We start from the raw sequence: 24,679 nt of genomic DNA on the forward strand, positions 1-24,679 counted from the left end.
TTATGGTTTCTTTTGTGGCTATTATGCCAAATTTGGTTGTTATCCAAGGCATACCACACCTTATGCAATCCCTTCCTCATGTCATGTTCATCTGACCACACCTATTCTGTAGGGAAGTGGCATTTTTGCAAAATTGATGCTCTTGTGGTTTCTAATTGATTATAATATTTCAGTTTCACCAATTAGCCTTTGCCTGGTACCTAAGACATTTAAAGTATTTGGAAAATTGATTCATTAATTTAGCATTGTTGAATTATAGGCCAACATGTAATTGTGTTGTGTGTTTTATTCTCTAGGTCCACTTTGCTGAGGGATCTGATTTGGCTGTCATAAGACCAATGATAGCCTGGGGCTATGCTTACCGGGAGTCTCGTCGAGGGCCATGGGAAGTACATGCCAGAGATAGAGCTCGGTTTAGTGGTCGAATTGCATCTGTGGCACCAGTGCTGAATGCAATCCTGGATCCGGTACACAGAAGCAAAGTCATGGCATCACGTCTCTACGATCTTTAAACTGATATACCTCGTTTCAAACCTGGGTGCTTGAAAAGGATACATTTTTTTTGTTTTTTGATATATTTGTTTATTTCATTGTAACTTTAAATTGTTTTGCCATGGTTGAGGATACCATATTGGTATAAACATTCTCCATACTTTGCTAAAGTGTTGGCGGCTTAGTTGAACTGAAAATATTAGCAGTGTCACAATATTTGACTTAGGGAGTAGGGAGAAGCTGCATTTTGACAAATACAGTTCTTGCTTCTTTAAAGTTTTTCCTCGTTATATAAATGAAAAATGATTTTATTGTACATAGCTAGTGATTGAAAGTAAAATGCAATAGTTTTGAAAATGATATTTTTTATTCCGCACCTAGTGTTTGATTCAATATCTTATGGGCTGTGAGATGGGCTATTTTGATTAATTGGTGAAGTTTTTCAAAGCAGTGTGCTGGGTTTTACCTGTGATATTCACTTCCGCCAGATATTATATGTATTTATGCAAAGTATCAATTAATATATTTTATGGTGACCATAGATGGATCACTTGTGAAACTTATTGTGTATGCAATAGAAATGATGCAAGTAAACATTTTAAATAAATAATATTGACAAGACTTTAATTGGTTACATGACTTCAATGATTTACCATCATTTAAAGGAATATTTGTTCTTATTGTTATGATGTTGTGGATAGTAATTCAATTGGATTTTATAATGTTCTGCAATGATTGTGTTGCAGTTGTCTCAAAGTTAGTATCATAAAGAAATCAGGTTGATTTTTTCAGTTGTATACTCTTCCATGCGCCTGTGTATTTGGAACAAGGACATTTCCCAAAGAGCTAATGTCCCCTAGGCAGATTAACAAGTTCTAACTTTTTTGCTCAGCTAATTGACTGATCAGTTTTTTTATATGAAACTTTGCCAAATTAAAATTGTACACCATAGAAATATTACCATGTGAGGAATATCCCCATTCTACCAATTCTTCACTAAGCGGTACATTGATTCAAAATGAAACAACGAAAAATCTAAATAATTTACCGCAGTGAATCATGGAATCAAGCAATTGAACTTCTAATTGAATTATATCTTGGTACAATGCAACAATTTCAGAGTCTAAAAATCATTCGCTTTGACTGGGATCCTGGTGAAGGTGAATTATTTTTACACACTGAAATTATTGCATTGTAATGTACACTTATCGGATGATTTCATAAAAAGTTACTGTTGCCTCATCTCCCGCAGTTTCTCTGAATGCATCTTTGTAATTAAGCTAAAAAATGGCAGGAGTACATTTTGATAAGCTCTTCAGAATCCAAGTTAATTGCTTATTTCTAACTTGCTACCAGTCTGGTAGGAAATTCAGGCTATTTAAAATCAAGTCCTGGCAAGCCTGGGTGTTCAATAAAATTCTTGCAACAGATAAAAATTCTGAAATTTTAAAGAGTAGAATCTTCCAATGCCAATGATTTGGACCATATGTGATTCCACTTTTAATTTATTTGCCTGTAAAATATGGCTGTGTACCTTCATACGTTTTGTGAATCACTTTCAATCAGATGCGTAAGCTTTGTGGCTGTAATATAATGCAAGTGTTAATAATGTATTATTTGGCTATGAAATGTCTTTTGTGTTCACTTTTTAGGTGTTATTCTTGCCCAATGGGTTTTTCTTTGGTTGTTATTATGAATCGAAAATGCACATTATAACATTTGTCATAGTGTTGGCTAATAAATTACAGAGGAGTATCATCCAGTATCAAAATGGTTGCATAATGCATGACTACAATTTCCTTTTGCAAATAACTTTAAACTAAGCAAATTCAGGGGAGAGGCAATCCTATTTGACATGGTAATAATTCCACGAAATGCAGGGTGGAATATTGGAGGGTTCATGAGGCATTCCAATAATATATGATGCTTTAAAACTTATTCATACTTTTAAGTATGGAATTATTTTCAATCAACAGCACATTTATCATAATAAAAGGGTTTGAAGAATAGATAAATCAAAGAAATGACAATGTTAGAAGATTAAAATTGTTAATTTTAATCAAAGAGTTCCTAAAAAATTGTTGACTTGCTGCTGAAATGTCTGAATAATATCGAAAATAATTGTGATTTGTTGAGAGACAACACCAATTTATTTGTAAAACATTCAAAACCCAGTTTGTCATTTACAAAATTAGTTATGTCCCTCAGGCTTACATGATGGATATGGTTAAATGACAATTTTAATGCATTGGATTTACTAACTTGATGCAGATAAGTTATTAATAGTTATTTATCCAAAGAATGGTTAACTGCGGCTAATCCCATTATGATTTCAGACTAGCCTCTGAGCTTTTCTATTCTTTATTGCTCTTGCAACAAATTGCTATCTTCTACATTTTGTAGAACTTAATATTAGGTGAGCTATATGACCTGAGATATTGTGAATTTTATTTTAATATTAATCTTCATTTATTTTCATTGGTTCAAATATTCTTATATTCACCTAATTGTTTGCTGAACAGAAAAGCAGCGTGTGTATTCAATGACATTTCTGGATTTTAAACAATGTTTCTGTGAAAAAAGCTTGTTTCACATATGCATGTAGTATGAAAACCATGATAAATTTTGTTTATTCACTAAAGATAATCAGTCTAGATAAGCAATTACCTTCTTGGGAAAACTATTCCAAATGGATAGTTTTTAAAATACTTGGAGAATGTTGGTCAAGTAACAGAGATGCATCCATAAGTTTTTTACTTGGATTCTGGTGTTGCAGTGTGGAGTGGTGGCTAGGGAGGGAGGGGTTGAATTTGAACTGATAAAAAACTTATACTCCCTTAAGCCTAAGAGAGAATCCATAGTCCTCGAGAAAATTTAGCATTTTTGTTGGGTCAGATCTGCTTAAATTATGTCACAAATGTTTTCAATGCAAGAGGTAAGGCCAGCCTGAGTTATCGTCTACCATTCTGTCACCTTAGGGTCATAATTTCAGTAGCAAGTTGAAATCACCAGTCAGACAATTCTCTCGGAGGAGAATGCATGGCATTTGGATCAATTTTGCTTCAAAGAAAGTAATGAAGTTAAAGGTTATATGTAAATAGTGAACAAGAGTGCATATGTGTATGTTTATTCCAACAATATATTCTCTTTAAAAATACTGGAAATTATGGCGATTATGACCATATATTTTTATTGACAAAAGGAATCTGCATGTGACACCTGTAATGTGGTGCACGAAATTGTCAAAATGCATAGCAACAAAGCAGATTTGTTTGTGTCCAAATTCAGCACAGAAACATCATTCTCAGCCAATTAGTACAGAATCATAATCCTTTCCCAATTGTGTCTATTGTCAGTGAAATATTAGTGGTTAAATTCATAATCTACTTGCATGTTGTCATTGTCTAGCAAATGCAGGTAATTAATACGTACAAATATTAGTTGATTACTTAATGTCAATCAGCCTCTCTTTTATCTTATCTACAATATATCTCATTTGCAAGACTTTTGACAAGATAGTTATTTTGTTTTGGATTGTTGCGTATTATTTATTAATGTTACATGGGTTACAGCTTCTCCGTTCCAACGCTGACCTCGCTAGTGGCTCACAAACGGGCACTTCGGTTATCCCCTTCGCCTACTTTCTGCAATGGCGAGGACGAAATGTTCTTGAAACGTTAATGACGATAAATTACATTCGCTTTCCAACGGACTTCTTGTACGCCTCCGTTTCACGCGGAAACTCCCATTCTCCACAGGCGTTATGGGCGAAGCGGAAACTATATATTTTTGTTCGGATTCACACTACTGGTGGCAGCACAAGACGGGAGTCGATGGAATATTTTTTTCCATGAACGGAGCGAGCACGCCGCCGAGGCGGAAACCGCTAGAGGGAGATTAGATAAGGAGAGTGAGAACCCGCTTGGGTTTACGCATTTAAGAAGGCTAAAATTTTAGCATTGCTGTTTTATTTTTTCGTAAAGAAATATAATAACGTATAAGTCTATGTATTATTTCATAATGTACTGGAGTTTTAAGGGTGGTCATTTCGAGACCACATTATTTACCATATAGCGGTTGTGTTTTTCGATTATATATGCGCTTTTTTTATTTATCGTATCATTTTTTAATAAGCTTTAGATCGTTTGTTTATCGAATCTTATTTTAAAACGTCACCCAAGCAATTACGTCAGCCTCATCGTGTCGTAATATATTTGTCACCATGCTTAAAAGATCATGCGCTATCTCGTAATCACGAACAGTCCATACTAATGACCATTTTCTCCCCACCTTTCGCTCATGTTAATGGCTTGTTCTTTTCCCCACTTTAATTTTATATTTTCAGATGAACCGTTTCGCAGTACAACTTATATAATTTAAATATGGAATTGCCGGCGTTTCTCAAGAAAGAAGACCTTATATTAAATCATAAATATAAAATAACCGATATAGAAAAAATCACAGCAAAATATGGACCTGCGCTTATAGGAACCATTCGTATTGCTGGGATAAAGAGAAAGCTTTTCCTGCCTAAGAGATATTTTGGTCCTCTTCACATCTGTGGAAGATTTGGCAGAATATAATAGTTTGAACGAAAACAATAAGTTTAACGTAATATGGGACGGTATGAGGCTGGAGATGGTGAATTAAAATAAGTATGTGATAGTTACCTTAAATTCAACTTAATAGCCAATTTTCCTTACAAAAATGGATATTTACGTTATTACTTTTCTCATTGGCAGGTTTCACCAGATGCTGCCCGTTCTCATTTTAATGCGATATTTACATATAAATATAAATTTGAATAAATAAATCATTATAAAAGGTTTTATTACTATTATTTGTATCAACCCTCTCCCGTTCGTGAGCAAATAGCATTCCCTTTGGGCCCTGCATTCGAGGTTAGTTTATTATTTTAAGAAAGTGTACGTAAAAAGCAAGTGAGAATAGCCGAATAACTGTGATGTTGACCGTTTACGTTTTAACCGGGAATAGAATAGGAAAATATTTCAATGTCCCGAAATTGAGCTCGCTCCCTCCCACTTCAACAAAATGCGATTTTCACGAAACGGAGAAATTAGTATGTGCGGTGAAAAAAATTGTTCAAAATTAAAAGCTTTGATACATAATAATGTGCATCATAATAAATTTAATTCAATATTAACATTTATTTAATTATGCTGCTTTGAATTCCAATTGTAATGTTATAGCTGTTGTTCTAATTGATCATATTCCTATTGTAATGTGTATTTTCCTCATTCATTTTCCTTCACCTTCCATTGTAAAATTATTTCCCTTTCAAAAAATACTAATATAATAGTAATGATAACATTTTAGCATTCTTAAAAGCAATCTCAGAAGAGTTTCAGGCAACTGCGGTCACGCGGTGAGGGGGAGGGGGGCCGGGGCCCGGCTCGAGCCCTACGCCGCCGCGCACGGCTTTTTTTAGTATAATAATATTAATATAAATAAACAGGGCGAAATTATCATTCCGAACAAGCCCACGCCGCCCATTGTTCAAAATTGAAAGCTTGGATACATAATAATGTACGTCATGATAAATTTAATTCAATATTAAAATTTTTTTAATTATTCTGCTTTAAATTCCAATGGTAAAGTTATAGCGTTCGTTATAATTGATCATATTCCTGTTCTTTTTCCTAATTCATTTTCCTTCACCTTCCATTGTAAAATTATTTCCCTAATAATAATACTAATATAATAGCAATGATAAAATTTTAGCATTCTTAAAAGCATGCATCTCAGAAGAATTTCAGGCAACTGCGGTCACGCGGTTAGGGGGAGGGGGGACCGGGGCTTCCATTGTAAAATTATTTCGCTTTCAAAAATACCAATATAAAAGCAATGATAAAATTTTAGCATTCTTAAAAGCATGCATCTCAGAAGAATTTCAGACAACTGCGGTCACGCGGTTACGGAGCCCCCCACACCCCGGCCCTACGCCGCCACCACCGCCGCCGCCGCAAAGTACTTCCTCCTCCCAACTCGCGCGTGGCCCCCGAAAACCACATTGGAATTCCAGCGCCGCTTTTCGTTGCGCTTTTGTTTTCAAACTCAATATAGGCGGCAGCACCGGCGCCGGATTTCCAAGATGGCCGCCGCGCGCACTTGCTTTTCTGCGCGCGCAGCTGTGCAGGATACCCCATAATCCTACTACTTATGAACAGGTTTTAGAGTATCATTCTGAATGGTACGAAGCAAATATTTTTTCATCTTATAACTTGCAAGTTGAAACTATCTAAACTAAATCCCAACCTGGCTTTTTTTATTAATTACATATAAATTGCTGTTGTCGGAGAGTATTCTTTGAAACCCTATGGTCAATATTATGTTCGAGATAGTGGTTATTTTAGACACTTTCGAATGCATCCGAGCCAATCAGCAGGAATTTGTGTCAACAAATGATTACTAAAAATATGCTGCTATTTACTGAAATACATGTTCAAGGCGTGGGTACTATGAATTGTTACAAAATAATTACGAAAGCTACATTTATATTTAAACTTTATCATTTACAACTGCTTGTCCACCTACCACATTGGAGGAAAATGCACAATAACGTAAGCAGTTAAATCAGAGATATATGACATCAATGGAAACACAGCGTAAAGAAGAAAATATGATATTTAATTTTTTAATCACGGAATTATCTCTCTGTATTCCATTTCGATTAATACGGCACTGTAAACCACAGTGAACTATCACTGGTTCACTATTGTTCAAAGAGCTACTGCAAATATGTAAAGAACTTTATATGTAAAAATTTGTTTGCACAAAGTCTTTTGTAAAATTATCACGATAATTCTCTTCAAAATATTCCAATTTAGATTTAATCGTTAACCACATATTTGCCTATTGCCTATGTGTTTGCTTCCTTAGATCTTCCTTTCGTTCATCAGAATTCCCACCCACTTTTATCCTTATTTTGCCTCCTAAGAACCTTGAAAATAATAAGCTTGTTTATAAAAAATAGTCCTAAATGAGGTCACGTGACAAAAACAATGATAGTAAAAATTGCATCGACCATTTTTTGCCATCATATTGAAAAAGGATTAGTGAGAATTCAGTTTTTATCGGTCGCGTAACAGGTTGGCAAAAAGGATTATTTCATGCGTACATTATCCCAACAAGATCAATCCTAGTAAAAGCAAATGTAAGCTCTATGTTACCTGATGGTATTCTTTATGTATTATGAAAAACCAGAAGGAAAATTTTCTCTTTAACATCCATAAAAATTTCATGCAAATCGCGCTTAGAATGAGAGTAACGGCCATTATGAGTTGAAAGTGATCTTATCAACATGAATAAGGTCGCTAATAATTATTTGAATTCATGGCCAAAAACTGGATAGCGGATTTCAAGGTATTTTCGGCGCAGGCGAAATCCAAGGCAAGGTGATAAATGTATTCAGCGTCTAAATTTAATGCCGGGTGCATCTGCTTACCCACCCCACTTTTACATACACCTTCCCCCCTCCAGCCATTATTTTCAGAGTTATGCTAGCAATACGATAACTATTTGTTGAGGGCGTAAGAAAAGTTATCAAATCCTTTCCCCTCGCATTAGGGTGGTTTTGAAAGGAGCAGACCAATCAGCCAGCGGACCGCGAATAATGGCACTCTGCGGATCGCGAGGATTGGGAGGGGGGGGCAGCAGGTCGGACGGGTCCAAAGGATGAAAGACGGCGGCCGTGGAGGGCGTCCACTTAACCCTTGCATTACTCAACGAGAGTGCCGACAAATTAACCGTCCCCTTCCGCCGGTCGCCAAACCCCTTCCCACTACCCTGTCTCCGACTCCCCCTGGTCCCTCCAGCTGCACACCCCAGTTCCTTTAATCCCTCCTCCTCCTCTCCCCCTCCCAACCTACCCTCTCCCCCGCCTCCAACCCACCCACCCCCATCCCTTCTCTCGGAAACAATCCCTCTCTCGGCTTCTCGAAGGAACTTCAATTGGTCACAAACTTTTTTCATTTTTTTTTGCTCGTGTCATCCACGACGCCGGTTTTGATCCGCGATTATTCGCATTTCTTTTTTTGACCTACTCAATTGAAATGAGAGATGCCACGTGGAGAGCATTGTATGTAATGGCTCTGTTCTCAGAGGTGGGCCGGTTCTTTGGGCAGAATATTCCTGGTCTTTCTCGGTCATCCTCCGTGGGGTAAAACTCAAAACGTGAAGCTCGCCAGTCCATCGGATAGGATTTATCCTCAAGTGAAGCTCACTGGCGCCTTCCGTTAAGAACGGACTGTTTATCATTAACTATTTATTCATACCTTACCATTTCTTAACTGTTCAATAATCCATGATGAGATTAAGAGCCTTCCCATATTGATAAGAAAATAAAAGGACTGAAAGATCTGCCATTCGGCCCATGTCTCAGGTTCCCATCATGGCCTGCCCGTTGATTTGTAATTTGCCGTCTTTTCTTACGTCATCCGACAAAGCTATGGACGCAATATCAAACCTAACAATATAATGACAGTGCTGTCTTAAATATTCAACGAAAAGTGGGAATAATGAAGCTGTCAAGTTTGAAAAAATATTATGGCTATTGGATTCGTACCTGCCCCACCAAGCTCATTTTTCCAATTGGAGAGTTTGCATGGCATTCAATGATGAACAGAGGGATTTGTAAAATATTTTAAGGGTATTGGCAGTGATGTATCATATTACAAGTATATTACACGTAAAGAGAGTCCTTGGCTGTCAACAGTTGGGCATCATTAAACACTGCTTTTACTCCGTCCTGCGAGAATTACAGCCAGTGTTTTAGCCAGTAAACCTCATAGTTAAAAATTATGCTGGTAAATGCTATTAGAGGTTTCACAGCACAATGTTATTACTTTGGTTCTCATGAGCGATTAAAGGGTGGCTTAAAATTTTAAAAAAAAGTTAAATTTGAATTGTTTTCTGTACCCATTCTTTACTAGGCACTACATTCGAAACATATCGCACATGCATAGTAAAATAAATAGAATTACATCCTTCCAAAATTTATTTTAAATATTTTCGACAATTATCCTTAGAAAAATTTCCATTTTCTTTCAAAACAAAACTGCGTTAACTGTACTTCTACTATAAACTGAAGTGATAGGTGTCAAAGTTCTTTCGTTTCCTTTCCTACATTTGCTCTCAACTGCTGCCAGACCTTCTCATCTGTATGGCATGAGTGTGGCTCTTCCAATTCACCTGGCCCCCTACCTGCCGTATCTCCTGCGGTCCCATGCATCTAGCTCATAGCGCCTTCCTTCCCAAATACTGCGTCATCTATCACTACCACATGACCTGCATGTTTGCTCTCTAGCCTTTATCATTCATCACGCCAATATTTGGCATGAAGTGTAAATCTTCCGAAATTAAAATCAATATCGCCGTAATTATAACCCAGAACTTCTATTTCTGCTTAATTCTACCTCCAGGAGTACCTTCCTAGAATTATGTATCATTTATTTGAGTGAAAACGTCAAAATACTAACGAATTTCAACATTATATAAGTTAATTTGAATGAGTACTCGATTTTTTAAATCCTTTTTTCAAGTTTTAAGCTAAGACTGTGTCAGCTTACGGAGATCATTTGACATTTTTTTTCAAAATCCTAAGTGATCCCAATTCCCCTGTGCCTGCCTCAGTGAGAATAATATCCGCGGTCTCTATGTTCGCTGGAACTGAAACCTTCGAACCACATGGAAGGTCCGTTGAGGAGGAGAGGAGGGTTCATTGCTGTGTTTCCCTCCGGATGGATAATATCCCTCCTTGGCAGATTTTAAGCTGATGACGGGATGAAGTGAATTGATGGCCCACGATTCCCCCAATGCATAAATCATTGTGAGAAATGCTATTTGGTGATAACATAAACGTTTATCACTCAATTTCGACCTGAGTCATTGCTTCGCATTGACAACTAAGCTTGAATTATCTACCTTCAAAGATTGTACCATAAGAATTTGAACATGAGAACTTTGAGATTTTAGGACGGAAAAATATAATTTTAGTCCACGTTTATTAAATGTGCTAACCATTAGAGTCCGGATCGGCGTATACGGGTGATTAACGAGTAATATGAATTAGGAGACAATGCAGCAATTTCAGAGTGTAAAAATCACTCGCCTTGACAGGGATTCGAACCCGGATTCCTCATTGCCCGGTCGGGTGCTTTAGCCAGTTTAGCTATCGAGGCGTCCTCTTAAACTCTGAAACATTGAATAGGAATTCTTTTGCAGTTTCTTTGAATTTGACTTTGGAGAGTTTACCACAACTTTTATTCCATTTATTCGTTTTTTATATTTGAAAATAAAAACTTCATTTGGGCATTTTCAATGCTGAAAAATTGAGTACGCCTATTTTATTGCCGCTCCGTTCATTTTATCATTTTTTAGTCTTAAATGTCTTAAACCTATTGTTTTCAAAACATGTATTCTGTTTAAAGGCTTATTAATCAGCTCCCCTTACGTGTCCTTTAAAAAGATAGATTTTTTTGTTTCAAACTGGACTAGAGTTATTTATAATTAAATATTTGATATGATTGAAAATTTCTTTCTAGGGTTATTGAGGCTTGCCCTTACTCTGTAGGTTAATCTCAGTGGACCCATGTCATATTTAATCCATATTTTTTTTAAACATTCACTGTTTTTTGATGATCGATTGGACTTTTGTTGTTCGACAAATATTCAAAACTTCCGAACTTTTTTCATTGACATTCTTTATCCCTACATGTGATCTCAGAAATATGAATAAATAAAGTCCAGGTTTTCTTCCAATTTCGGAATTGAATCGGATCTACGTTCTCGCGCTGTGAAATACAATACTTGTGTATTTATTCATTTGTATCTTTGGTGTTTTGTTGTTTCATGGTTATCAACACTTTTTACGAGTAAGTAATTAGATGACAATGAACTTGGTTTTCAACTACTCTTCATTTGAATACTCACATATCCTTTCGATGTGAATGAATGCACATGGTCCATTGTGAAAGTAATGCGCATGATTTTATTTTGATGCGAATATCCATGGCAGCGTGGTAAAACCGTTCAGGAAATGTGGCGGTGGGGAAATTTCTGCCTTCAAAACGCAGTTGATCGCCAGTTTTCTCCAAACAGTCTGAGAAAAAAGACGTGCCTCCGCGTGAAGTGTAATTTTCGACTTTTTTGCACGGCGCGATGGAGCGTTCGCTTGAGAATGGTATTGCCCAACAGCCACACATCCTTCATCGTTACCAACTCCCTGGCCCTGAACAACACCCCGGTGATCCCCGAACCCCCGTACAATCCCGAATTGGCTCCAAGTGACTTCTTTTTAAATCCCCGACTGAACAGAAAGCTGAAATAAAAACATTAAGGGAGCGTGGAAAGCATCCAAAAGCATGTAACAACGTTCCTAAAAGACATTGCCGTCGAATTTCAGGATGCCTTCCAGGCGAGGCAAACCCGTCTCAGCAAGTGCATTGATGTAGGGGGAGTGTATTTTGAAGAATTTTAAGCATTTGTGCAAGTACGATCAAAAAATCTATTTTCCCAGAGAATACGCATTACATTCATAGTGGATGTGTAATTTGAATGTTTGAAAAATGATACATACATGTATTCATTCACACTAATCTTCATTTAGCGTTATGCATATATATATATATATATATATATATATATATATATATATATATATATATATATATATATATATATACATATACATATGTGTATGTATATATATACATATGTGTATGTATATATATATATACATATATATATATATATATATATATATATAATTTCTTTTCGAATTAACTGCCTCGTAAACCCAAAACTAAAGATGGTTTATTCAAGGATGTTTTGGAAATTCTACCATTTTTGACAGAAGTCTAAAAATTATTGCTTTTGGAAACATTCCTGAGTAGTCGTTGACAAAATAAATTTAACTAGATATTGTTTATGCAAAAATAACCAATATGAAAGATCATTTATTTAGCTGTAAATATTCAAAGGACATTTTCAGTGAATCAACTGATTTCCAAAAAAACGTGCACAGCATCTTTCTTTCTATTCGCCTTTAAAAAAAACGCCTGACTTGACAACTGAGTGAGTTGACTGGCTACCATGGTGAGGTGAGACCACATCTCTTTGTGAGGGGGATCTGCTCCCAGTTGCCCTGTTTTTCTCATAATCACCATTTCTCTTCTCCCGGTGACGCTGGCTCGCTCCATCATGTGCAGTCATAACAGTCCCGTCCTTCCATCCCCACCCCATTCCTCACTTCGTATGTCTCAATTCTTCCTCCCGCTCCCCCTCGTGACTCAGACCTCCTGCTTGGCCTCCCACTTCACTTCCGTCTCCCTCCTCATCTCCCCCGTCAAGTCCACCACCGCATCTTCCTTTTCGGCTCTACCCGCAACTGCCCTCCCCCATGACCTTCCTCCCCCTTCCCCTCCGCCGATCTCGCCAGTCGCATATCGCCAGTCGGTCGTGTCTCGGGACTCTCCACCGACCTCTCCGCTCAATCTGGACCCTCCTCCACTCGCAAAATTCACTTTCCTACTTGACTTCGATTGACACGTCCCTCCTCCTCCGCCCTCACCCTTCGCCACATCGTTCCCTCCGCACAGCCGCCTCCCTGCCACGAGCGGCGGCGGGGTTATTGGGAACAATATGCTCTTGCACGGACTTCCCTTTGCCCTCCGCTCTCCTCGCCGTGGATGAGTGAGTGACGGCCGCTCCGTCTAAATCTGCCGTCAATTTCCTCCTCTTCGGCAAACCGCCGCCCCAGTCCTTCTCGTCACGATTCTTTTCCCTTTCCCTCCGCAATGTGGACCGGCGAAGGAGAAGTTAAATGACAGTGGAGCAATATTTAATCTCTTAAAGGAATTTTTACACGCACTCACTGCATTTGCCTTTCAATATGGTCAAGATTGTTTTTTCGGATCCGTGATTGATGATATCGAGTAAGTGCATGTGGCCAGGAGCGGTTAGACGGCCTTCAGAAACAGAGGTTATTCATCGATCTGAGCGGCTGTGATCCATAGCGCCTCAGCTTACTGTAGTTTGCACTGCACCGGAGGACATAGGGTCTCGTCGCTAGGCAAAATTGCCCTAGAACGCTACAAAATCCTATGAAGGAGTAGTGACTTGACAAATGGCCGCTAACAAGTATCCGAAATGGTTGGTATCCCAGCATATGTGGGGTTAGGAGGTCATAAAGGTCAGCAAAGTAACCTCTCTCAGTATTAGGTCGGTAATTTTTTTCATGCCCGATAGCAGAAGGTTATTTAAAGACTTAGTGAAAATTGCGGGGAATCCACCAATTTACTGCCTCCGGTAGCATCTTCTTCCCTCCCATTTCTTCCTCACTTTTATTAATCTAATATTAGAACTGAACTCTCTCAAGGAAAATACTCCGGTTTAAACCATTTACCATTTCGATCTCAAGGCGGGAACCGGCCGAATAAGTATTAGTCAAATGTAGCAAGCAATTTACGAACGCAACCTGAGACGTAAGATCTTTTCAGTCCTTTGGAAATGCTGGAGTCCTTTACTGTGGAAATCCGGAGAATGAGCTTAGGGGCTTAATAAAATGAAATTGTCATGAGATGGAGATTTTTGAATTGGCAGCTATCAAGTACACTAGATTTGTGAACGGGAATGAAGGAGCCGACATCACGCTACATTTTTGTCGGAATACGGGTAAAGATTTCCTTTCAGGAGAGCGAAACGATTCCCATGCTTGAAATAGCCATGAAATCCATGGACACAATAACGATGCAGATTTACGTGCTTGCATCGCACTCCTAGTTCATTAATTTTAAGAATACTATGAAGGTATCACGAAGGTACTATAAAATATAAAGGAGTAGATATTAAAATGGTCCTAGTGGACGCCATCTTAGGAGAATGCCCAGAGGGAAAACCTACAAGATATCGGAAAGAAAAAGAATAATCATCGTGAGTGAAAAGACTAATGGATACAATAGAACGGTCGAAATAAACTAATGAATTGTTAAAACCGATAAAAAAAACAGCACGTGAACGCTCCAATTGGGTGAAATTTTATTTGAATGTGAAATTATAGGTAAGAGAAGGAAATAATGTGTGGGGAAAATGTACCAGGGAAGAGCAAAGTACTGCTTACGAGGAAAATGACGTATTAGTATTGAAACATGATTCCTCGAATCAATTAAACATATCTCATTAAAAATTCGGAAAAGAGGATTTAACCCAAGCTATCCAAGATTATCTCCGATGAATAAGTAATTGAAACATACCCATGGACTTCCAGGAGAACAACACTGTACAAATGCCCAAAGAAAAAGAGGACACGTTAATGAAATTTTCGAGCCAAAAGCCTAATGAGTCGAAAATGCCCAAGATCTTGACATAAATCATCAGGGGCATGGAACTAAAGCAGATAAATCCCTATTTGAATATCAATTTGAGTGCAGAAAAATTTTGGGCACAAGAAAAGCTGTTTTGATCCTCAGTTCAAGATAATTATTTCCATTTTATTCCTTACAGAGGCGATTATGAAGTAGTGTACCAAATAAATTAATTTCTACTGTACAGTTAGCTACCATACCTGCAAACTTGGAGTTAACACTCTTTGATGTAGATTTGTTTTTAATTGTCCACATAATCGTTTAAAGTTATGTTACTTGGTGATATATTTTCAAATGCTTATTTGAAAGTTATTTTTTCTGATGATTATGGATGTGTTTATGTTGGCATAACATTATTTTAATATTCCCAGTAAGAAGAGAGAAATGGTATTTTCAATTAAACGCCGATTCTATTTTTCATTTGTTGTATGAAGTTTTATCGCTAACTCTTTTGAGCCGAAAGTCTATTTAGGAGGACTACAAGTACGCAGTACCTTTCCTCAAAGTTTAGAGCAAAGAGGGGAATAATAAAAATAGAATGACGATGCGTATTAAAATGTGATATTAGCCATATTTAATCATTTTCCTCGTCTGACGAGATTTATCATTCGTAGGAGTTTCAATGATAAAAGATCATTTTTTTTACTTTCACCGTATACATTTTCAAATAACTGGCATAAAAGAGTACTGTGTTTTCCGTCATGTGAATAATTGGTAATCAATACGCAGAAAAGAAAGAGTATGCGCTTATTGAGAGATTAATTCAATTTCCAGGCTTCGAGATCGTGATTTATTTATGAGACGATCAGATTCGTCGCTTAGACGACGTTATGGAGAAGATGTGACGAAATATCCGGCACCATAGGAAAATGAATAATTCAAACGGGAATCATTCTATAATTTTAATATTAAATTTTACAACTTTGGCCCGGAAATCAGATGATGAACTGATTATTTTTCATCACTGATTTTTTCACTGCCGTCATTGAACCAGCTCGAGTTAAAACGCAAACGTAAATTAATAATTATTTCATTAAATATCTCGCAATCTGCGGATGTGTAGTCAAATTATGCAAATATTTGATCCTGCAATAATCCACTTCTATTTAAAATTGATGGTACGAGAGGCCTCGTTTATAAAAAAAAATTGGATGGTTAAGCCATTGGTTGCCTACACGACGTTTTTTGGCACAGAATACTCTTTTGAGTTGTCCCATCTGAACTTGGTAACTTTAATATATTCCCTCCTTTAATTTCAGACTTTCCGGATGAACTTCCCGAGGTGAGCATCGAGAAGAGGAAATTCGGCCCTGGGGAAAGGATAAGAGCCAACTGCACGGCGCCGCCCTCATATCCTCCTGCCAACCTCACTTGGTTTCTCAACGGACAGGAGGTGAGAGGGCAATTTAAACCTGTGTTTGGGAGACCGCAGCAAAACTGTTAATTTCAGCTTACTGAAACTGTGAATAGGCAAGAAAAATAACGATATATGGATTAAATATAGCATTAAAAAGTCACATTTTTGCGACTGCTTTCTTTTGATCGTCTCTGCTCTACTTGTTTAGGCATAGAATTTCTGGCATTTCAAAGGCAAATTATTCAAAGGGGTGCGTGCCTCTTTTTGTGAGTTCGCAATTTGTTCGTCTGCAAATTCGCAAAACTACTAGATTCTTTGGATTCTTGATATTTATGATAGCATTGGCTCAAGAAATATAGATTTTCAACCTGTTTCCTACAATGAATTTTGCACTATTCAGAATCATAATAACAATACTGTAATTATGGAATACAAGTTGTGCTGATTGCGCAAGTTGTGACTGATACCATATATGGCGAATCGAAAAAATCTTATCGCAGTGATTATTATTTATTTTGGCGGTCTCTGTCAACGGGAATTTTTTCTTCGTAGATCATTAGGCTAACAGTCTAAATCCAAACTGAAACTATTTAAATCCACCAAGCTTTTCTGTGAATTACATTTTATTCGATGAGCTTCTTCCATATCGTTTCACGCTACTTCCCGGGTTTCTTAAATATTCATTTATTCTTATTTCTCTCTCTCTTTCTCTCTAAGTGAGAAATAAGAATGCATGAGAAAAGGCGCAATATCAATATGTGTCTTCTCTCATAAACAACTAAATACTGGGAATACGATAATTGTGAAATTTATCTAAATGAATTAATAGAAGTCAATTTTTGTCAAAATCTGTGAAAATATTCAGGGCCTCTCCACTAAGTGGATTGATCAAAACAACCATTGAAGCCAATATTCAAAAATTAAAGGGAATAACGATAAAGATATAGGTAAGTTTATATTGAATGAAATAATATATTTTAATGAAAACCTTTAATTTTCAAGTAAAGAAACTAATAGACGATTTGAGAAAGTATAGGTAGCAATTCCCCGGGGATAATGAAAACTTAAAACAAAATGAATTTTTAGGGCCTCAAATCATGTGATTAACATGTTTTAAAAAATTAGCAAAGCTTTACACATACTTTTGTAAAGGAAAGTGAAAATAAATAAGTCTGGAGTCATTTCGGTGGAGACATAATTTACAATATTCTCGCATTTTATTTTTCAGGAGTAGTAAAATTACCAAAAAAACATTCAAATTTCAACTTCCAGATGAAAAGTATCTTGCGAAATATATATATATATATCTCTTTCAAGCTCCAACATGGAATTCTTTTGCTCCTTTTGACACTTTGTGTCTTGAATCCAAACTTCTGTACTGTCTGTGTCTGATTAAAAAGTTTGTCAAAATATAGGCATGCTGCATTATCATATTTTTCTTTTGAACTCAACGACTCCTCATCACAAAGTCATGCAGTCACCTTTTTCGTGTTCAAGTATACATTGTTCCCCTCGTGTTTTCAGGATTTTCTTGGAAAAGTTCACTTTTCGTTGAAGCCTCAGTTTTCCTCGGGGATCATTTTTGTGTTGGAATTTCTTTAAAACGTGACTGCTCCGGTGAAGAAAGTAGAAATTACAGTTTGGAGTTGTGTGCAGTCCTTTTTTTTACCCCTTAAGTTTCAGCACGAAAAGATGGCAGCAAAACAGTCAGGGTACTTTGAAAGAAAAGACATTCACAGGACAGCTTAAGTTTTCAACTACAGGCACGTCTTGAGATTTGGAATATTCACCGAGATAACATCCCAACTTCGTTTGAGGTAAGATGCGTCTGGTCTGTCAATCGTTCCAGAGAAAACACGCCCGTGAAATAGAAAAATATCGCGATTTAATGGAAGATGTCCATTTTTATTACCCTATTTTAGTGTTCTGTATTGCTACAATTTTAAGTAAAGCATTTTTGAATGTTTATAATAGCGACACACCTACCAGGCTGCACGTACCTCCATACCTTCTGCTCATAATACGAACTCATAGGAGTCAAGAAGAGAATATCAAGAATGCAATATGAAGAAAAGCGAAGGAGGGTCACAATTCTAATCACGTGCCACTCTTGTTTCAGTCCGTGGATTCGTAGCCGTGAGCAAGTTTAGATTTTGTAGGAGTTGATTACCAGGTTTTTTTTACACTTTATCTACGTGTAGTTTCAATGTAGAGTTAATTATCCGAACCAGTTTTATATAACTTACTGAGTTTTTTAGGATGCAGATTTTGAACTTTTTGTTCTAGGTGTCCGTATCTGGGATATGATAAGTTGTACCCGTCCGACAAGGTTCCCCGAAAGCCCGTGTATTGTGCTCGCGTCTGAATTCAGAACGAAACGTGATGACAAATAACTGTTTTGACATCGTTTTCTCCACCAAAAAATTCTTCTACGAGAAAGTATTAAAATGGTTGGTACTTATAAACAGATTCTAAATTGAGTTTGTCAAAACATTTCTTACACCTAAGTTCTAAATATATGGTTAAATTTTGCCTAACCATAAAGGCAAGACAACGCTGGGTGATAAGGACAATAGGAGTATTATTGGTGCAGAGAAACAGGCGTCAAAGAAAAACGGAAATATGTCGGTTTCCACGACACCCTTTCGGTTTCTGCCACTTCGGGTGTTCAGTGTAGAAAAACGTTTATTTCAGATAAAAGTGAGGAAAGAAAAAATAAGTAAAATGTTTAATTTGTCACATATAGTATTTGCGTGTGGATATTATTCAACATGAAATGAAAAACTATTTATTCGTATTTTCTGTAAACAAACCTCCAATAATAAATCAACACATATATAACTCGTTTTTATTGTATTATGCATGTTATGCATTGGTATATATTGTAGTATATATAGATGTACTAATATGGTATCACAATGAATGGTAATTTTAACATATTTACATACCTTTCCTAACATGGTTTTCCAGCAAACTGCCAATTTATAATAGTTATCAATGAGAGTTTTGGTACAATGTACCTTTTAGTTCTTGATTAATAATAATAATGACTTCATAATAATTCCGATAATCAGTAAATATTATAATTTATTTCTATTATCTTGCTAGATTAAACAAGGATTGGAGCATAAGTTGTTTCAATAAGACTGAACTTAAGTGATCATTTTAACTGCATGCTCACTTGATAAATAATCCAAATTATTTAAATAATATTTGCTATTTCTTTTCAAATATCACTATATCACATTCAAATTCTTACACCACTTTTTTAAATTCAATTTTTAAATTGTGTATTTGATGGGTCATATACATTGTTCTGCACTGGATGCGTTCGTAGCTAACAGAACTCCGTCTATTCGCAGGTTCCCGCCCACGCGATTATCCCCTACCCCGTGTCAGTATACGTCCGGCCCGCGGAGGAGGAGAACGAGACGGAGGCGCCGCCACAAGAGAAGAAGGAGGAGAAGCAAGAGCGCAAGGGAGGCAGCAAATGGACCATCGGGGGGAAGCCCTTATCCGAGGTGCGGAAGAAGCCGAGCAAGCCCAAGCCCACGAGCCCGCCCCTGGAAACAGCCCTGCTAGGACTTGACCTGGATCCTGAGGCCGCCTCCGAGCACCTCCCACACCGGGAGGGCGGCGGCCCCCGCCTCCTCACCCTGAGGTGCCTCGCCTCGCTCTTCGGCTTGTACCGCCGGGCTGCCGAGGTGCACCTCATGGCTGAGGACTCACCCAAGATTGCGTCCGTCGTGCTCGGGTCGAGTCGCAAGGATGCAGGGGCGACGGTTGCGGCGGCTGCGGCCCACGGGCCCTCGCCGGCCCACCCCTCTCTCCACCGCAGCGGTGAGGAACGGTGGTGGCGTGACCCGGGGTGTCCAGTCGATGCGACGCGGTCCCCACGTATCGCACGGCCCGCCTCGGGACGCACGTCAATCTCTCATTGTCAGCTTTCATACACTTGATTTCGCCATTGTTTCACACCCCGGTGCGCGCTTGAATAGGAGCCAGAGAGCTGTCGGGGCCGTGGGCGTTTCCCGCCGCGGAGAACTTAGACCTCCGCCTTTATTGTGTGTGTTCGGTTAAGGGCTTCAAAGCGTTACGCTGGCTCGTAGTTGGGTTCATGTATTGTACTCCTACGAACCAAATACGTAGCCAAAAATAAATAATTAATCAAGGAAAATGCACAAGGAAAAAGGCAAGCAAAATAATCCCGCTATGATAAATAATTAATGCCATGCCAGACTTAAGATGCAGCTTGGTAGCCTAGTCAGAAGGTCGGTATTAGGTGAGTAGGCTGCTGGGTGGGGGATCTAGGATTCAAAGTCCGGGTGATGTCTTTGCTGTACCTTGATCTAAAAATTCAGGACTTGCTGAGAAACTCTATAATGACACATTTGAGATCATCTGGTTCCCTTAACCCGGACGAATGAATTTTAAACGCCCAATTTCGAGTAAATCTCAAACTTTGCCTATCAAAATCAAATTTCTAGTTGATTATTGCGAAATGAAAGGAAAAATATTAATTTTATAGAGCAAAAACATTGGAAAGAAGACATAAAAATGTCCTCCTTTTTCTGATAGTAACTTAACCAATTTTGTTTCGGGATCTTTTAGATGAGTGCGTTCTCTGTAAAATGTTCCTTCTCGGTATCAGTCACAAGTGCACCATGATCGTTAATACATAACTATCAATTGACAGTATAGATCCTCATTAGAAATTTTCAATCTTTATGTATTTGAATCTTGAATATAATATCACATTCGTTTTTTTCAAAGCATAATATTCTCTTTAAAATTACATACATTTTGAGACACAATACAGTTCAGGTTTATTGGATACTTAGAGTTCAAGTAAAAATCAATCATAAATTAAGAAAGCAATGATTGCATCGCTCATAAAGCTTTCTTAATAATAGTTCATAATTGTATTTGTTAAAAAAGTCATTAATTTGATTGTATATTACTATTTTCACCCCACTGCCTGGACGGTTGAGATTCCAATCCTCCCAGTGTCCTTAGGAGTCCCTCAAAATATGTTACTACTTATCAAAATAATTTCTATTAAACGCTGCGCAATTATTATTACACTCATGGCTCTTTTAACTTTTTAAATTAATTGTTACACACAGGTTATTTAGAATTTTATAGCATTTTGCGTATGTGCTAAAACTCACAATTAACGACTCAATAAATAAGACTATATATTTTTATGTAAGTAACAACCTTGAATCATGTAAATATCTTTGGACTTATTTTAAAATTAAATATTTTTTATCTTCTTAAAGTTTAATTATATTACTTAGCATAATAATATCTGTGATATGATTACAGAGACTCCAAGTATAACTTTGTTTTTCAAACCTAGAAGAGCCCACTAAAAATGAAGCAAACTGTAAATCGGGAAGAATTCTATTTGAATGACAAACATTTTCCTCTTTGCTACTCCCGAAACGGATCTTGTCTCCACTACATTTCCATAATAATTGTTGGATTAACCGAATTGGAATGGAATTTTCAAATTTGAAATATGCTGGTTTACCTCTGCTGAATATTACCATAACTAACTTTCTTTTACTCTTTTAAAACTATTATAACCTAACTCAGAATACAACTGAGTAGACAGTCACGAGTGTAATCAAAATATTTTCCACTTCACGACCACAATAGTAATAAACTTGAAGTTTGATTTGATAAGTGAGGGTAACACTCCCATAATACTAAAACCAACGTTGTGTGAAATTCGCAAATCAGGGTAGGGAGACAGACCCTTTTCCTCTGCCGCCTTTAGTTTCCCAGGAAGATGTGTTACAAGAAAAATCACAAAGCTTGGGTAAAAATGAGGGTGTCCAAAGGCGTCACCCGGAATCAAACCGTTTCGTTTAGTAGCCCAGCGCTCTACCCACTGGATTAACATGCCTGTCCCATCTCCATAATTGACTGAATTTTTCGTGGATTTCCTCACGGTTGTGGCCACAATGGAGTAAATGAATGGTTCTCTATTATAAAGTATAATTATTCGATCTTTTTGAATAAACTTGATAGGAATAGTAGTGATTATGGATAGAGTGATAGAGAGGAGACAAGGAAGGATTCACCATTGCCTATTTAAATGTTTTGTCTCCCTGGAAGTAAGGATGAAAAAATCAAAGGGAATGTTGTATTCATGAGTCACGTGAGACTGTTTGGAGGCACTAAAGTTTGCAGATGATGAAGTATTGGTGAATATATAAATAATAAATGAATAATTGTCCATCAATAATAGAATTCATAAGAAAACTAAAGTGACAATATTAATGAAAAAAATAAGCCAGCAGAGGAACTGCGAACGCAATGAAAACCGAAATTATGCAGCCTTTGCTAGGAAATTCAATCTCATATCAGCAGGCGAAAGTGTATAAGTTTTCATATTTGATCATCATCTTAATCAAATTCAGAAAATCGGTAACGTGTGTGAGAATAATTTTGATAAACGAACGTTGTGTCAACATATGAAAGAAAGTTATGGAAAATTTGAGAGAAAAATTTACTAAGCCGTTCATCACTCGAAATAGATCAATTTTTACTTTTTCGTGTGTATTATATGGGAAAGTATTACTTTTTCTGTTTTAATTTTATTTTCCTTCAGTTCAAAAAAATTGACAACATTGCTGATTTCGATGATATTCGCAATGGTAGTCTCAGAAGAAACACAGGTTCAGGGAGAAATGGGAAGTGTGGAGTAAATGGAAATGTAAACAGTGGTTATCAGAAGATAAGAGGCATAGATAAAAGGGTCCGGAGGTTGGTTAGATAGGGAGATGGACGGACGGAAGGGGAAACATGAAGACGTATTGGTTTGATGACGCAGAGGGACGTAGGATGGGGGAAATTCATGGAAGCCGTTGTAATACATGATCTATAGATTTTATGTTGAAATTCTACTCGCTCTGAAATGAATGATAGAAAGAATACTTTGACAAATTCCAAAGAAATTTCAGAGTTTAAGAGGACGCCTCGGTAGCTTAAGTGGCTAAAGCACTCGACCGGATATTGAGGGATCTGGGTTCGAATCCCAGTCAAGGCGAATGATTTTTACACTCTGAAATTGTTGCATTGAAAGAATACTTGTTGGTAATGTGTTGGTGGAGGCTTCGTACACATCTCTCCCAGCAATGGAAAAGACTCTAGAAATGAATCGAAATAATTTAGGTGAAAGATCATAATAACAGTTGGATTAGTGATTCCCCATATTATTTTTGCCAAATGAAAGGCATCTTAAGTATGTTTCAATCTGTGCTATCAACATAACATTTGTTATTTATTTTTAAATAATTAAATTTGCCATTGACCATGTTTACCATGCTTAGATTATGAACAGATTAGTATCAACCATGAAACCACAACCCAGGTGTATCCAATCAATAATTTAATAATGTGATTTTATTTTTTATTTCAATTATCGAAGTATTCCGTGAAATAATTTTTATCAGCTGAGGTTTTTTACCTGACTGTGGAGAAAACATTTGAGGTTAAAATCAATCTTCGGATTGTTCCAGAACTTCACCATTAAAGTTTATCTTTTAATTACTATAGGGAGGAATATCCTAACAACGCAATAAAAAGTTTTAACTATTCATTCTTTAATCGTTAAGTTATGTCCCAAATCTGTTAATACGAATTATATTCGTCCACATTGGTGAAAAATCGGAAATGAATGTGAAAATTTTAAAATATTTTGGTTCCAATGGGCTGTCTCTGAGCGCACCTCTATTTTGGTACGCTGGCTCAATGGTTACGTCGTTCCTAAAACAAAATTTTATGGCATTGGAGACATTCTTCTTTCAAATTTCTTCGCATGAGTTTACAAACTGGACAAAAGTTTCGTTGCCAGTCCTCGAGACGTTTTCAGGTCGAAGTAAATTTGTTGCAGATTGGCCGCCTCCAATAGGCTCGGCTGCCCTACACTCTGATTGGACGTTGCTTGGAAGACCCTTTTCCTTGTTGAAGAGAGGCTGACTCCTTCTTCACTGTTAAAATTATTAGAGTTCTTCCTTATTTTTATCTCTTCACAGGTTATTCTAGGAAAGTAGCTATTTATCTTTGCCTAAAATGTTGTCTCTTCGAAATTGATGTGGGGCCCCAATTACGGATTGATTTTCTTTTGCACAGCACCGACATGCTCCTTCCGTTTGCATTCGACTGATCTTCCTGTTTGGCCGATTTATAAGATTTCTTTAGAATGTCAACCTGCGTAGAGAAACCCGGAAGAGGAACGCTTTCATCAACCTCACGCCACGGAAACTTTCCGAGCAATTTAATGGCATCGTTAGTTAGTTAGTAAAAAAAACAATTGATGCAATAAACTTGACATGTCCATCTCTCAAATGCCATAAAATAAGACAATGCTCTCCAATATGAAAAACTATGCTTTGTAAATTTGAAGTTTTTTTTCTCTTCCTTGCAGTTTGTTGTT

The 24,679-nt window shown here is 37.2% G+C and overlaps 1 protein-coding gene across 2 annotated transcripts in view; it reads left to right on the forward strand.

Annotated features, from left to right (window-relative positions):
* LOC139690214 (uncharacterized) overlaps positions 1 to 24,679 on the forward strand; it is a 585,696-nt gene that overhangs the window by 555,279 nt on the left and 5,738 nt on the right. For both annotated transcript variants that reach the window (XM_071587514.1, XM_071587513.1), the window contains exons 5-6: positions 16,133 to 16,266; positions 19,593 to 20,070. In XM_071587514.1, the coding sequence (XP_071443615.1) occupies positions 16,133 to 16,266; positions 19,593 to 20,070 (612 nt within the window). The remainder of the gene's footprint in view (positions 1 to 16,132; positions 16,267 to 19,592; positions 20,071 to 24,679) is intronic.

Source organism: Hetaerina americana, unplaced genomic scaffold (assembly GCF_022747635.1).
Source record: "Hetaerina americana unplaced genomic scaffold, ioHetAmer1.1.p SCAF_3, whole genome shotgun sequence".
NCBI lineage: Eukaryota > Metazoa > Arthropoda > Insecta > Odonata > Calopterygidae > Hetaerina > Hetaerina americana.